The sequence below is a fragment of the Natrix helvetica genome (genome assembly GCF_964273705.1).
Source record: "Natrix helvetica genome assembly, chromosome: Z".
NCBI classification, from domain to species: Eukaryota; Metazoa; Chordata; class Lepidosauria; order Squamata; family Natricidae; genus Natrix; species Natrix helvetica.
The window spans coordinates 119,689,430-119,705,983 of NC_138554.1; the positions used below are offsets into that span (position 1 = coordinate 119,689,430).

Sequence of the window (16,554 nt, forward strand, 5' to 3'; positions counted from 1 at the left end):
GAAGCCGCTATTGTTCTGCGTAGTTAGAGAGCCCGGGACGGGAAGGGAAACAGGATCCCCCTTTGTGGGAGGGAGGTTCCGAAAGGGGGACGACGGGAGGGCGAGGCTTCCTTGGCCCTAGAAGTTTATTAGACAATCTGCGGGAGAGGAAAGAAAAAGCCTTTGGAAAATGTGCTGGATTTTACCTTCAACGGATGTTAGTTGAAGCCGAGGAAAGCATCCAAGACGGTCGCCCCTTCCCTGAAATTTGAAGGGATGCCACTCTTGAAGGGCGACGCCTTCTCTAATTATCCTTAATTTCATTAATTTCTTTTGAAAAGGCTATTACTTGGCTGTCTTTGTGGAGATAACTCCCGTTCGTTAACTGTGACATATTTTTGGTTCTGAGCCTCCTGATTTGCAAATTTCCTGGGGTGGCGATGAATTGAAGAACGGATGGATAGATGTTCCGTTTCTTAATGTTACAGGCTCTTGCTTCACATTTTCGCCATAATCTCAAATGCCCAAAGCAAATACTTGAGTTTTTGAGCACATTATCCAAATGTTAAAAGTACTATATTAAGCTGCCTTTTACTGGAATCAAGATCTTAATTTTAGGTTCAATGAGATCTGGAGGCAGTTTTGGTAAATTTCAGGATTAGGTTCATAGAAAGTGTGTAATTCAATACAGGACCTGTAAAATAATATGACAATTAAACATTTTAATTTTTTTCTGATCCTTGTATCCAGTTGAGTTAGGTCACCACTCATAATTCCTGCTCAAAATCGCTATGGGTGGAATTTGTAGCCCAGTAGACTTATCTAATTGGAAAGTTTGCTTTATATAGAATTAAAGCATTTTGAGGTTGCAAAGATACAAACTAAGGTAATCTGAATCAATCTTTCAAAGATCCAGGTTTTATGTTATAGCAAAAGATTGATATTTTAGTCTTTAAAAAGTGTATTTTATTATTTTGGCCAATTGGCTACAAACAACAGAGCAAATTTGGTTTGGTAGTTAAGGCCAAAAGTCACTCTGACTAACCCATCTCACAGGATTGAGATTGTAGGGACAATAGGAGAAAGGTGTGTTCAATATATTTTCCACCTTTAATTACTTAGTAAAAGTAATAAAGGTGGGATACAAATAAATAAAAATATATTGCCAAAAGCTGTGACAAGTTGCATGTTATCTTTAATCTCAAGGAGAAAATGAGATGAATTTTAATGGAAATTACAAAAAAATACAGACAATCCCTTTACCTCTATTGTTTATTTATTTAGTAAACATGCCATCCATGTCATTTTACAATCAAAAACAAGATAAAATTAAAACAATAACACTTAAATTGATCTAATATTAACAAGATGGGAAGGAAGGCAGCAAGATGTACACAGGGAGGAGATGACATTTTATCCATTAACCACCTCCAGAATGACATGCCACCCTCCATCGAGGACTTTACCATCGTTAAACCATTAGACCCCAGCCCAGGTGGTAGAGAAGTCTTCGGGTTCTTTCAGAAGGCAAAGAATTGGATCCAACTCATTTTGGGGATAGGGCACAATATTCATAAGGATAACAGCCATGGCAGAAAAAGCTCTTCATCTGGAACTGCCATCTGGAATTCCTTGACCAACAGGGGCCATAGCATGCCTCTTCTACCAGCATGGGTGGAAGGCAATCCCATTAGGATGAGATGGTTCCTCAGATAACTTGGTCCTTGCAAACATGATCTTTAATGTTGCTAACCAACACCTTGAATTGGACCCAGAAGCAAATTGACAACCAGGCAGCTTGCAGAACATCAGCATAAGATGGGCGCCGTAGAGCTCCCAAAAGCGTTCACATAACTGCTTTCTGCACCAGCAGTAGCTTCCAAATACTCAAGAATACACCCATGTATAGAATGTGGATATAGTCTAACATGAAATGACCTGGTTTTATGTGACTAAGTGCAGGGATTTCTGATCCAGGAAAGGGCACAATTGGTGCACAATACATAGTTGGACAAGCTCTCTTGGCCACAGCTACCACCTGCTCTTTGTGAAGTTGCAATTCCAGGAGAACCCCTTGCATATTGGATCTGTCTAGAGCAGTGCGACTCCATCCCAAAGTAAAGATGTTACAGTCCCGATCTTGAAACCCCACACTCCAAAAGCCTCTCCATCTTACTAGGGTTTAGCCAAAGTCTGTTGCCCCCCACCTAAGCCTCACAGCCTCAGCAAGAGAGCAGTGACTGTAACATTTAGGACACCAAGGATGGACAGATAGTTGAATATCATCAGCATACTGGTGGTACTCCATGGGGTCAGATGATTTCACTCGGGGACTTCATGTAGATATTAAAAAGGAGTGGAGAGAGCACTGGACCCTGAGGTACACCACAAAGGAACAGCTGTGGGCTGGACTTCTCATTCCCTGTCAACAACAATTGAGACTAGCCTTGGGGAAAGGAGCCAAATCAGCGCAATACTGCTCAGTTCCAAACTCAATAGCTGGCCCAAAAGGATACCATAGTCAATGGTATTGAAGGCCACTGAGAGGTCAAGGATGAATATACTGGTCCCATCCCAATCTTGCCAGAGATCATCAAGTACAACTAATTTGTTTCTGTCCCATAAACTGGGTCTGAACCATGGCTGGATATCGTGTATTAAATAAATAGAATCAATATTCTTCATTTGTGTTTACATTATTCAACTATTTGTCTTCTAAGAATAACATTGTGCATTAATAGATTGGTAGTTACTATAGGTCAGGACTGTCAAACTCCTGGCCCATCACGTACTGGCCACGCCCAGGCCTGGTTTAGCAAAGGGTGGAAAAGTCCCGATACATCACATGATGCTGCTGTGGCGACGTGAGTTTGATACGCCTACTATAGGTGAAATACAAACTATGGCTAACACGTATTCTTCACAGTTTATCATTCTGGCTTAAATGTCAGTTTCAAGGCTGTAGATTGTAAACATTTTCAGTAAAATGATTGTTAATATAACAATCTGTTTCAAAAATATTTTACAATAAAAATGTTCACATCCTTAAAAACAATCAGGCGAGGATATTAAATCTTTGGAAATATTTGGTGTCAGTAGCTATTACCTTTATCAGTTATGTGGTCATATTAGATAAGATACGGGCAACACATACTTTGTTTTCATATAGTTTAGTAAACATGGTAAGTACATTTTTATGTTCTACAATGCTATGCATATTTGTAGTTTCAGTTTTCTAGTTTAAGTAGGAGCAGTTACAAGAATAATTTATTTCACAAAATCAAAATATTAAAATTAGTTTTGCTAAGTGGGAGGAACTTTTTGTACAATGTATTCCGCAGTAATGAATTGATTGCTTCTAAAAAGTTTGTAAATATTTGCAAAATTAAAGTAGAGATTTTATGGTTTCAATCTTTCTGTTACTAAAAATTTCTGTGATACCAAATCCGTGTTCAAACTGTGTTTTGAAATATACAGCAATAGCTGCTTGTTAAAGCAAAAATAGGGATTTTACAGTTATTTAAGAACAACCAAATTATATAATATGTGACTTAATATATATACCTTTTATTTTACCAGGTTACAGTTTCTTTGAGCCACCTGATAAATGCATTTCATTCACCCAAAAATTTAACACAGACTTGCATCCCAACATCCACCCAGTCTGTGCAGAAAGAAGCACCACCTGAACATGATGTGTTGAGCCCTGAAGTAAGGTTCCTTAAATGGTGTTTGTTTATGAATATTTTTCATATAATTTATACATTACAAAAATATCAGTAAGTGTACTTGATTTTGCCTGTAATACGAAAATGTTATAGAGACTTGGGTTGATATTAGGCATCTCAGAGAAAAAAATCTATTACAAGTGAAACTCGAAAAATTAGAATATCATGCAAAAGTTCATTTATTCCAGTAATGCAACTTAAAAGGTGAAACTAATACATGAGATAGACTCATCACATGCAAAGCAAGGTAGTTCAAGCCATGATTTGTCATAATTGTGCTGATTATGGCTTACAGCTCATGAAAACTCCAAATCCACAATCTCAGATAATTAGAATAATGTGAAAAGGTGCAATATTCTAGGCTCAAAGTGTCCCACTCTAATCAGCTAATTAAGCCATAACACCTGCAAAGGGTTCCTGAGCCTTTAAATGGTCTCTCAGTCTGGTTCAGTAGGAATCACAATCATCAGAAAGACTGCTGACCTGACAGTTGTGCAGAAAACCATCACTGACACCCTCCATAAGGAGGGAAAGCTTCAAAAGGTAATTGCAAATGAAGTTGGATGTTCCCAAAGTGCTGTATCAAAGCACATTAATAGAAAGTTATGTGGAAGGGGAAAGTGTGGAAGAAAAAGGTGCACAAGCAGCAGGGATGACCACAGCCTGGAGAGGATTGTCAGGAAAAGGCCATTCAAAAGTGTTGGGGACTTGGCATCAAGAGCCACCACGCACAGATGGATCCTGGACATGGGCTTCAAATATTGTATTCCTCTTGTCAAGCTGCTCCTGAGCAACAAACAATGTCAAAAGCGTCTTACCTGGGCTAAAGAAAAACAGACCTGGTCTGTTGCTCAGTGGTCCAAAGTCCTCTTTTCTGATGAGAGCAACTTTTGCATCTCATTTGGAAACCAAGTACCCAGAGTATGGAGGAAGAATGGAGAGGCACACACTGCAAGATGCTTGAAGTCCAGTGTGAAGTTTCCACAGTCTGTGTTGATTTGGGGAGCCATGTCATCTCCTGGTGTTGGTCCACTGTGCTTCATTAAGTCCAGGGTCAACGCAGCCGTCTACCAGGAGATTTTGGAGCACTTCATGCTTCCTTCCGCAGACAAGCTTTATGGGGATGCTGATTTCATTTTCCAGCAGGACTTGGCACCTGCCCACACTGCCAAAAGCACCAAAACCTGGTTCAATGACCATGGGATTACTGTGCTTGATTGGCCAGCAAACTCGGCATAGAGAATCTATGGGGCATTGCCAAGAGAAAGTTGAGAGACAATGCAGAAGAGCTGAAGGCCGCTATTGAAGCATCCTGGTCTTCCATAACACCTCAGCAGTGCCACAGGCTGATAGCTTCCATGCCATACCGTTTTCATGAGCTGTAAGCCATAATCATCACAGTTATGACAAATCACGGCTTGAACTATCTTGCTTTGCATGTAATGAGTCTATCTCATATATTAGTTACACCTTTTAAATTGCATTACTGAAATAAATGAACTTTTGCATGATAATTCTAATTTTTTGACTTTTACCTGTATATTGGTAGGACTGGCTAGCTCTGTGATGATGAACCTTTGGCACCCGTGCCGGAAGTGGCACGCAGAGCCATCTCTCCGGGCAAGCGAGCCATTGCCCGTTGCTCTTCCAGGTTCTGGTGCGCCGGCCAGCTGCTTTTCATGAGCGCGGGAGCACCGGAAACCAGAAGAGCAGCACACATGCCAGCTGGAAGACCAGATGGCTGGTGCATATGTGCACGCCGGAAACAGGAAGATCCTCTTCCTTGTCCATGGGGGTGGCTGCTCTTTTGGTTTCTGACACACCTATGCTGGTCTTCGTGTGTGCATGCATGCCAGAAACCGGAAGGGCAGCTGCCTGGTGCTGGTCTTCGTGTGTGTATGCATGCCAGAAACCGGAAGGGCAGCTGCCTGGTGCATATGCGCTCACCGGAAACAGGATGATCATCTTCCTGGTGCGTGCATGGGCACTGGGCGGCTGCTCTTTGGATTTCCAGTGTGCGTATATACACTGACCAGCTGGTCTTCACATGTACATGCGCCTCAGAAACCGAAAGACCAGGTGGCCAGTGTGCATGCACGTGCCAGAAACCAGAAGTTCATCTTCCTGGTGCGTGCATGCACACCGGGTGGCTGCCCTTCCGGTTTCCGGCACATGCACGCACACTCCCATTTCGGCACTTGGCTAGCTCTAAGTATGTGTCCATGGGATTTCAATATGAATTCCCAAAGAAATTAAATACATCTTTGAGATTAAGTGTTCATTAATTTAATAGTATGCTGTGAGGGAGATAACATGTTACATGACTATTAAAGAGCACCTGTAATTTACATGTTTAAATATACTAATAATTCTTACTGTTGTTAAATAATGGTACAATATTTTAATAGATATTTGTTTATTTATTGAATTTGTTTTGCCGCTTATTTGACCATGGCAACTCAAGGTGGCATACAGAATATAAAACCACATTTAAAACAAAAACTAACAAAAAGAATCAAATAAATTAATATAATACAATATAACAAAATCACCTCCCTGCCCCCACTTCGGCGACCGCAGAAAACACGAGCCATTTAATGGGTATTGAGTATGAACACATGTTTCAGAAAGAATAAGCAAAAACATAGCTTTTTATCAATTTGGTACTTAAACACATAAGAATCATGGTTGTCAGATTTTAAAAGTTAAATGCTATTTTTGAAGTAATCCAATTTTTAATTATAATTTGAATCCTTTATGATTTTTACAGCCATTACTTAATCTACGAGACCTAGGACTGAGTGATCTGAAAATTAGCCAACTTAATGAAATAGTGAACAAACTGATTCCTGGCTTTGGTGAAGAAAATAAAATACCCTCACATTGGCAAACGTCATATGTATCAGCAGAGTCTTTCTTTGAAAATAAATATGGTATGCTTTGGGATGATATTTTAACATATCTGGGCAGAAAAGTAATTTAATGTATTCCTAAACTGTATCACCCATTAGCAATGCTTCTTACTAAGAACAGCAATATAATTAAAGTGATTTAATTATGTTGCTGTTTCATTGTAATGCAGTTCAAAATTCAGAATTCTTGCTAGTTTTGTTTCTAGATTTTGTCATTCTTCATCTAAGGTCAGCTTATTCAGCACTACCTTGTTTACATGATATAGCTTGATTATACTGGAATTAATCTTGACATTGGTAATAGTATCAAACATAATTAACGATAATTTGCAAATAAGGAATTACTGTGTTTCCCCGAAAATACGACATGTCCTGATAATAAGGCCATGCCACATTTTTCTGGTGGGCAAAAATATAAGCCCTCCCCCGCAAATAAGCCCCCTGGACAACCCTCCACCTCCGACCAGGCAGAGTGCCACTCACCAACCTAGCGGTATTCCGAAGGTGCCAAGCCGCGGGAACCGGGGGGAGGGTGAAGGTAATTGCGTTGCTTGGTGCCTTCAGGTTACCGCTAGGTTGGTGAGCGGCGCTGTGCCCAGCTGAAGAGGGGTTGCCAGGCGGCTGCTCTCTTGCGAGTGGGCTCCCAAACCCCCTTTCTAGCTGGGCACAGCGCCATTCACTGACCTAGAGGTATCGCCAAGCCGCGTGAGCACCTGTTCGCCGCCCAGCTCGCAGCTTGGCGCCTTCGGCATGCTAGTGAATGGCGCTCTGCACGGCTGGAGAAGGGGGTTGCCTGAGCGGCTGTTCCACTCCCACTTGCGCGCCACCCAGCCTCACAATGCTGTGGCCCAGCTCTGCCTGCAGAGCCAGGGCACCTCTGCCGCCGCCGCCATTGCACCATGACTTTTTTGGCAGCTTCCAAACCGAGTCTTCCGGCAGTGGCTGCTCTGGGCGTACGCTCTATGGTTGTGGGCTGGCTGTTGGCAGAGCATACAACCATAGAGCGTACGCCCAGAGCAGCCACTGCCAGAAGACTCGGTTTGGAAGCCGCCGAAAAAGCTATGCTGGGATGGCGGTGGCGGCGGCAGCGGAGGTGCCCTGGCTCTGCAGGGAGAGCTGGACCAGGGCATCGTGAGGCTGGGAGGCGCGTGAGCGAGAGCGGAACAGCCGCTCGCACAACCTCCCTCTACCCATGCAGAGCGCCATTCAGTGGCATTTTGAAGGCGCCAAGCTGCGGGAGCCGGATGGCGGCGAACAGACACTCATTCGGCTTGGTGATACCCCTAGGTCAGTGAATGGCGCTGTGCCCTGCTGCAGAGGGGGTTTGCTGGGTGGCTGCTCGTGAACATGGCCGCTTCATGGCTGTTGTGCTGCACTGCTGCGACAGCGCATCACAGCCATTCGCCCATGAGGCTGTGCTCGGCTCTTTGGGAGCCCGCTCACAAGAGAGCAGCTGCCCAGCAATCCCAAAACAATAAACCCCTCATAATAAGGCCCAAGCCATATTTTGTGTGTAAAAAGAAAATAAGACCCTGTCTTATTTTCGGGGAAACACGGTAATAAAATCATTATTTTAAATAAATAAATAAATAGCATTGTCAGGCCCAAACAACCAGAGCCATACTTGAATCCAGTTGGCTGCTTTATTGCTCAAGCATACGCACAGGGATTTTCTGACAATTGCATCTGGGTGATACTAGATAAGGTTTCACAGCATTCAAGGAGGGGTTGGACCTCACCTTGTTGTGCTCACATAGAAATTCTAGACTATGTCCCCGTTTGACTCTAGCTTGGCCAGTCTCCTTCCTACAGGCAAAATTTTGTTTGCTCTTAGTCCCTTAATCCATTTTATTTCTAGTTCTTTTGTATTCTCTTGGGTCTGAAATATCCCTTGTGTTTATAGAATTAGAATTCTGACTTCAACATAATATATGCATTTTCCAAATATTAAGTAGACAATCTTTGTGTAGCTTCTTCAAAACTGCTACACTAATACACCCACACGCAAGAGAGAGAGAGAGAGAGATTGTGTATATCTCTCTCTGTGTGTAAATGTGTAATATGATCCTTCAGAAGAACCCTCACTAGTTCACTGTTGTTGTTTTTAATTACACTATAGTTTGGTATGAAGGAGTCGTGTCCACACTGAAACTCACTGAATTTCTTTGGCCTTATTACTTTTCCTTATCCCAATCTACTTGACAGAATTGTTAGGATGAAATATGAACTCCTAGAGAAAAGGCAGGATTGAAATATTAACAATGTAAATAAATAATTTCTCATTTATTTGCTTATTCCATTCTACCATGTATAATGAGTCTGATATCTTGGCTAACGTTTTGGTCTGACATTGGAGTGACTTATACATTATAGTCCTCTTTTAACCACTTTTCCTTAGCCCAATCCACCTCAGGAGTATTGTGGGGTAAAATGAGAGGATGAAGTAGAGCATACCACTTTCAGTTACTGAATGAAAGATGGAGCATAATTCAAAAAAATTATATGGCTTTTGTTATGATAGAAGCTTCAGATAAAAATCATAATTATTCACTATAGAGAGAATGTTTTTACAACAGGAAATTGTAGAACCTTTATCATGGGTTCTTCCATTATCGCAGTATAATTGTATTTGCAGCTACATAGCAAGATTGTTGGAATTTGCATGTACAAGTTACTCTCAATGCCTAGCTCAGTTATACTTAAAAATCTATATGTACTCCAATTTTCATGCTTAGAGTTTGCTAAGTGTAGTTCCCTGTTCAAATCTATATGGATTGCACAATTATCACTTATCTGATGACATGGGCTCGTTAATGGTGGATAAATCTTGCTATATTACAAATTTCCAATGTAAGTAGCATTTGGGAAGCTATATTCAAAGCAAAATTAATACCTGCTATTGTAATTGAAGAGTTTTTGGTTTTTATGCTTGCACAGTTACTTAAAATTCAGATCCATTGTCTATATAGTTAATTTTCTCCATATTGCCTCCCATCTTTGGTTCTACTTATAGTAGAAGTTGGCCCTTAAGAAGGCTTAAATCCATTAATCCAAATTTTAAGCAAGAAATGCGTAGCATGTATCATGTTTAACGTTATTCACTTTCCTGAGTTTTGAGAGGAAAGCAATAATCTGTTTACTCATACACAAATCTCTTATTCTTTGTTCTCTTTCAGCTATCATACCACAATTTTAACTAAGCATAAAATATTCAGAGTGATTTTTGATTTTGTATACTGTATATCATCATTGCAAAATTGCTTATTTAAGGGACCGCATTAGCACATTGTCTAATTTACCAAAGCAGTATCATATCAAACTTCATGAATCTGAGATGTATGTATGTGTATAATTTAAAATTTTTAAATGCACAAGATCTTATTTTTGCAAGGCCTAAGTAAATGCTAAATAAGCTTTTTATTTTTTCCTAGGTTTTGCAGATACATTTAGGGTTTTACGTTCCTCTTACCTCTACAGGCAGCATCCTAATCTTCCCCAGAGTATATGTTCCAGTCTTCAGCAATGGCCAGGTAGGAAGTCAAAATGTTTCTTTTTCCAAAGTAAGAGAAATATGGCTTCATCCAGAGTTTCCATGATAGAAGATGTCTTCCTCTATATAAAGGAGTTCGCTAAAAGATTTTCCAAAGAAGAATAATTCCCTATATTTCACGATAGCAGGAGAACTAGTTCTGTTTTCCTTGTTTTACAACAGTTCATTTAATGACTGTTTGAAGTTATAACAGCACTGAAAAAAGTGACATTATCTTTTTTCACACTTATCAATGTTGCCACATTCCTATGGTCACGTGATCAAAATTCAAATGGTTGGCAACTTTTAGCGGTCATTAAACTGTTGTAAGTCGAGAACTTCCTGCAGAAGTGAATGCAAAAGCAGTATTAAAGAAATGGTATCTTTTTAACTAAAACGAACAAGACATTCTAAAAAAACAGTTCTGAATTTGCAAAGGGCTGCCTTACGCATTATTGTTTTAGTTCTTTTCCTCTGCCAGTTCTTAACTTACTCCCTATCTGCTGTAGGTATTTCCTGAAGCCTTCTTACTCCTCAGCTGCATATCATCTAAGCTCTTTCTTTCTTAGTTCTGATCTGAATTGCTCTCTTAGTTCTGATCTGAATTGATCACTTATTTCATAGGCATCTCCTGCAGGACTTGAAACACAAACAAACAAACACACAAAGTTTAAAAAAATTCCTCTTATGAAGCTTATATCTAACATGCTTACATGACAGTTAGCAGGTTGTTTCCATTTATTTTATTTTTCTTACCTCGTTGCTCTCATATCCTTGCATTCAACCATGAGTTCCCTCAAAAAAAATCCCTTTAATCTGCATATGTATATTTCTACAAAAAACAAACAAACCAAGTTTTCAAATATGTTCTCAAACACTGCTACAATGGTGCTTAGGTAGCTATTTTGGTATTGAAAATCTGAAACTGCATACAGGATTACACATTGAGAAATGATTATATAGATTTTTATATTACAATATCAATTAATGATTAGTATCTAAGCAGTATGCCAGAGAAGCTATTGAACACATCTCACTGTTTTTTCTCACATGTTCTTAAAGTATATCATCTCCTTTTCTGTATTAAGTTTTCATTCAGTCTCGAGGTTTTAAGACTCTGAAATCAAGAGCAAGGCGGCTACAGTCCACATCAGAACATTCAGCAGAAACAGAAGATGTAGCTCCCTCATTTGTAAAGGTAATTATGAAAATGTGCACATTATGTTGATAACAGGATCTTACGCCTTCTCTGGTGACTGTTACCATGTAATGTCTTCCACACACATATAGTAGTACACTTGAAGTTAGCAAATGCAGTCAAATGTCAGACAGCTATAAAGTTCCATAGAAATAGTAACATTACCAAGCGTTGGTGACTTTATGCATCAAGTTTGTTGTGCAAATAGGATTAGATTCATTATATTTTTAAGTAATTAGTACAGGCAGTAAAGAATGAAAGAAAATATAAATTAATGAATATTCAAACTAATTCCTGTGAAATACTTGGAACAGATTTCACCTAATTGATGTTTGTTAGATGTATTAGGCTTCTACTACCGTAATAGCATAGCCAAGGATATCAGCTTATGGAAAGCAAAACTAAATAATTAGGCTTATTTTTTAAAGGCCAAATTATCACAATATTGCCACAATGTAATATTTTGATATGCTTGATTTAAAATATTATAAAATATTGATAGTTCTCTTTAAATCTTAGGAGAGTTTATTGCATTTTTGAAGATTTGTCTATTTAAATCATTTAAACTTTTGAAGGATTCTCAAATATCTGGTCTGAGAGGGAGTAGGTGATAGAGTGTTCATGAAAACTGCATTGCCAATCCATTCTTTGATTAGTTGCATGTTTATTATTAGTTTATTAATTTTATATGACAAGCACATTCTCTTGGTTGGTAGTTTTAAGACCTATGTTTATTTGGCAAAAGACACATTAACTTAAAAGTTCAGTAGGAGTTCTTGGGTTTAGAATTGCACTTTTAGGGGAAAAATCACTTTGTTATTATCCAATATATAATCCTTTTGTTGCTAAGATTAACATATGGAATGGGAATTAATGTGGAATGGGACAACTCTTCCTGGCCATCTCATCACAGGTGACTTGCCATGGCCATCTTGCCATAGTCGACTCACCATGGCCAACTCGCCAAGGGATAATTCAACCCAAGATAACTCAAGAGAAGAACAAGTGGAATTGCAGCTCATCTCAACCTCAAAAACTTGAGAAGATTAAAACGTAAAGCAAGATAATGTCCACTGCAATTCACTTGTCCCTCTCTTGAATTGTTGAATTGTTCTGGGGTGAGTTGGCCAGGGCGAGTTGCCCTTGACCCTGCGTAAAGCTTTTTAAAAACAAAGGTTTGACTAATGCCATGAAATTACATAACAACAGAAATATAATTATAAATACTTCTGGAGAAATTGTGTTTTAACATGAGATTTGGTAATTTTTTTAAAATAATGTTTTTCCTGTTTTGTTCTTAGGGTCTTTTACTGAGAGAGAGAGTATCTGAGATTGAAAGCTTAGACAAACTAATGAAAAGAAAAAACATACCTGAAGCTCATCAAGATGCGTTTAAAACTGGGTTTGCAGAGGGTTTTTTGAAATCACAGGCACTTGCACAGCGTACAATTGGTCAGTTAATCTGTTTTGTTAAAGCAGATTTTGTAATCATTTGTAAATTTCCTTTCTTTTTAATATTGGGAGAACATATTTTAAATATGTAGTAAAATCAATTCCTTTATGCCTGTTTTGTCTACCGATAGATAAGTATCTCTCCCCTCCATGTCTTCATCACATGTAAGATGATTAGTTTTAATAATTTTCTTGTTCCTTTGAGGCCAGATGTCACCAGATGGGGAGAGACATAGCTATAAGCTTCTTCTTTGTGCATTTTGCATAGCTTGACTCCCCATTCCAAATAGACATCTATGTGAAGTTGCTGTGTGAGGCAATCTCTTGATGTAAGGCTAAGTATCAATAGTGTTCATACTCAGCTATACATCTTTGTTTCAGGCCACCTACGTTATTGGCCTGTACAGATACTCAGTCATCCAGATCATGGTTGACAACCATGATCTGGATGACTGAGTATCTCTTCAGACATTTAGCTATTCAATTTGGAATGAACACCCTTTGAATGGTGTAGGAGTAGGAATGTATTTCTAGAGAAAAATTGCAGACTACAGGAAGCAGGAGCACTACTCAAGTGACCCTGAAAACACAGAAAAAACTCCCAAGTGCTTCAACAACCCTCTAAAATGATGCAGATTATCAGCTATCTGCAAGGAATATAAATCATTCCATTCCCCACTATCCTTCATAGCTGAAGAAGCTTCTTGGATGAGAAGCGAAACGTCTTCAAAAGAAAAAGCAAGAAAGTCCAGCTGCCTCATGAAAAAAGCACCACTGGGACACCCAAGTTATTGTTCTTTCCCAATACCTGGAAGCTTTGAGAGTCTGATTGACATTGTTAACCAAGTGAGGATACCATTCCCCAGTGAGTTGTGCAATCTGAGGGTCAGTCTCATGGTTCCTGCTCAAGAAATGGATGGCAACTATAGCCAGGCATTTTGCACTGCACCATCTTTTGTATCAGTTGTCTCATTCCTACACTGGGAGATGCTTCCTATAGTCACTGATGGCATATTATCCAGTTGAGTTATTGCAGTGTAATGTATGGGAGGGGTTTTTTCCTTGAAAAGCATTGGAAGGTGTGAAACAATGTCACTTTGAAGGACCCAGGAGGCATGCCTTCTCTCTTACAATGCCAGCCACTTGAAAGACTCTCTGTCCTAAGTTTCAGACGGCCCTGATCCTGGGAATATTCTGGAAGCCTTAAAGATCTGGTTTTCCACTCAGAGGCCAAAAGATGTAATATGTATATTTGATTTTTGTGTTGTTGGAGAATATGTAAGGAGCCTCGACTTTTTATTTTAATTGGGTGTTTATGATATTTTGTGTTGTGCTTATTTCAGTTTAATCAGATGCACAGATTAATTTAGTTAAAATGAGCCCGATAATCAACTGACTAAACAAATATTCTTTTTTTCCCTTTCAGATTCCTTAAGACGAACCCGATTATTTGTCTTTCTAGCAGTGTTGTTTGGTATTTATACTGTGTTAAAAAGCCAGTTCTTACCTAAAGGCTCCTTTTCTGATGCTGGTTTGTTAACATTTCATTTTACTAAATTTTTAATTTATTATTATTTATTTTATTATCCTATGCTATACTTAAAATTTAAAAGTCAAGTTATTCTGTGTCCGATTGTTAAAGAGTATATTTTAAGTAGAGGAAAGAATTGCCTGAAATATAATGGAGATAAGAGAAAGAGATTAGAGATTACTATCTGTATCTTTGTTTTATATTCATCTGTTTGAAGTATTTTTGAATAGGTTACATAGATCACAGCTGGCATTTTCTTCAAATCAGATAAATAATCCCAGCAGGTTTAATACTGTAGTAATGTCTCCTTTGCATTCCAGTATCTATTTACTGTAGCATCAACCATTTCAGTACTTCTATATTGAACAATATCAGAATCTTAATTTTAATGACATATTTTCTATCTTCTTGAATCTTTGTGAAGTCTTTGATCAGTATTTTAATTATAGAAAATTTGAAGATGTTCTTATTGTAGAAATCAGATGCCTGGGTGATATGAGTCCAACATTTGATATGAGTGGAAAAACATCTAATTGAGTAAACAGCTGTTAATGGTTTGTGTACATACTGAGACAGAAGCATTGTCAAAGCTGGAGGTATTGGTATATATGAATATGCATAGTCACTTTTGGATCCCTTCTAAGAGTGAAAGGAAAGTATAGTTTTTAAAGAATATCAGTTTTGCATTCTTATGGTATTTTAGTATTTATTTATGAAATAAATTTATACAGCTGCCCAGATCATACAAGAATATTGTCACAGATGAAAAATTCTTAGTTATTTTGATTGTGGTTTAAATGGCCACCTCTCTCTGTGTAGCTAAGTAGCTTTAAAACACCAATGCAAGAACAAATAGCAGCAATAATAATATATTGTACAAAAATAAAGTAAATGACAAAATTTATTTCATTAGATAAATTATTTTGCTTGCAGTTCGCTTCCGAGCAAGTTCTGGGCTTGATGCAGCAGTTGATCCTATTCAAATGAAAAATATCACCTTTGAACATGTGAAGGGGGTAAGTTCAAAGGATTGGATGTCTTCCGATTATGCAATAGAATTGAAGCAGTCAAATAAAACATGATAAATCCAAACCCTGATAAATCCAAAAAGGCAAGAAGTCAGTTCCCATAAAACATGTTACTGGGACAAGAAAAGTGAAGTGAATGAATTATATTGTGGATGAATTTTAAAAACCTGATGCTTTTATTTAAAAAGTATATAATAGATCTGAAATGGCAGGATCGGATCCAATTTTGCTGTATTTAAGATGAACATTTGATACTTGGGCTATCAGAATTGTGATCTGTTCAAATGTTTACTATTAATACTTGACAGTATATTCTCTCTCCCGTGCTGCTAAGTATCTGGCAGAATATATTTTTTTTCTAAGAATTGCTTCAGATTGGCTTGGCATAGTATTGCCCACATGTATTCTACAGTTATCTTCCTTTATAATGGAATTCATTGTTTAACTTCAATCATTAATGATTTTGTTTTTTAAAAAAGGACATATAATCAGAGGAAGTTGCTATTTTTCACCTTTTAAAATTATGTAGCATTAATATAAACTCACAGGGTTTGACTTTGTTTCAGCAGTGTTCCAAAAAGTTATATAGCAATTAATTTCCCTTTTTACCAAGTGTACAATGAGTATTTGTTTTTCACAATATTGTTAATACTAGTAAATATTTCTACCAAATTTGCTCTCATGGGCCACGGATACTGCCATTATACTGATAGTATCCAGTTGGGAAATTCTTTTTTTAAAAAAATCCATTCTGTTCTTATTTTGCCCAGAAACATACCACCTTGAATAATACAGAAATATTCTGCTTAATGTGTGAAATAGCATAATGAAGTCGAATCCTATTTAACAGTTACATTAAAGGAAATATCTTTAAAAGTAACTTTATGTAGGGTAACTATGTAATTAACATGTTAGAAGCATATTAGTATGAAATTATGGTAGTCTACAAAAGTATTTTCTTAATTACATTCAGGTAGATGAAGCTAAGCAAGAGCTGCAGGAGATTGTAGAATTTCTGAAAAATCCTCAGAAATTTACCATTTTAGGAGGTAAACTCCCTAAAGGTAAGTGTGAACTTTTTTATTGTAAGCATGAACCTTTCCTTACTAATATTGTATGATTTTTGTAAACCAAATACAATTTAACATAATGTCTGATATACATTCAAATAATTTATTCTCATTCTGAATTATCAAG

The 16,554-nt window shown here is 38.1% G+C and overlaps 1 protein-coding gene across 2 annotated transcripts in view; it reads left to right on the forward strand.

Moving 5' to 3' along the window:
- Positions 1–16,554, forward strand: part of YME1L1 (YME1 like 1 ATPase) — a 29,642-nt gene that overhangs the window by 225 nt on the left and 12,863 nt on the right. For both annotated transcript variants that reach the window (XM_081932634.1, XM_081932633.1), the window contains exons 2-9: positions 3,559–3,690; positions 6,478–6,640; positions 10,051–10,149; positions 11,237–11,346; positions 12,648–12,798; positions 14,225–14,329; positions 15,263–15,345; positions 16,331–16,421. In XM_081932634.1, coding sequence (XP_081788760.1) covers positions 3,559–3,690; positions 6,478–6,640; positions 10,051–10,149; positions 11,237–11,346; positions 12,648–12,798; positions 14,225–14,329; positions 15,263–15,345; positions 16,331–16,421 — 934 coding nt within the window. The remainder of the gene's footprint in view (positions 1–3,558; positions 3,691–6,477; positions 6,641–10,050; positions 10,150–11,236; positions 11,347–12,647; positions 12,799–14,224; positions 14,330–15,262; positions 15,346–16,330; positions 16,422–16,554) is intronic.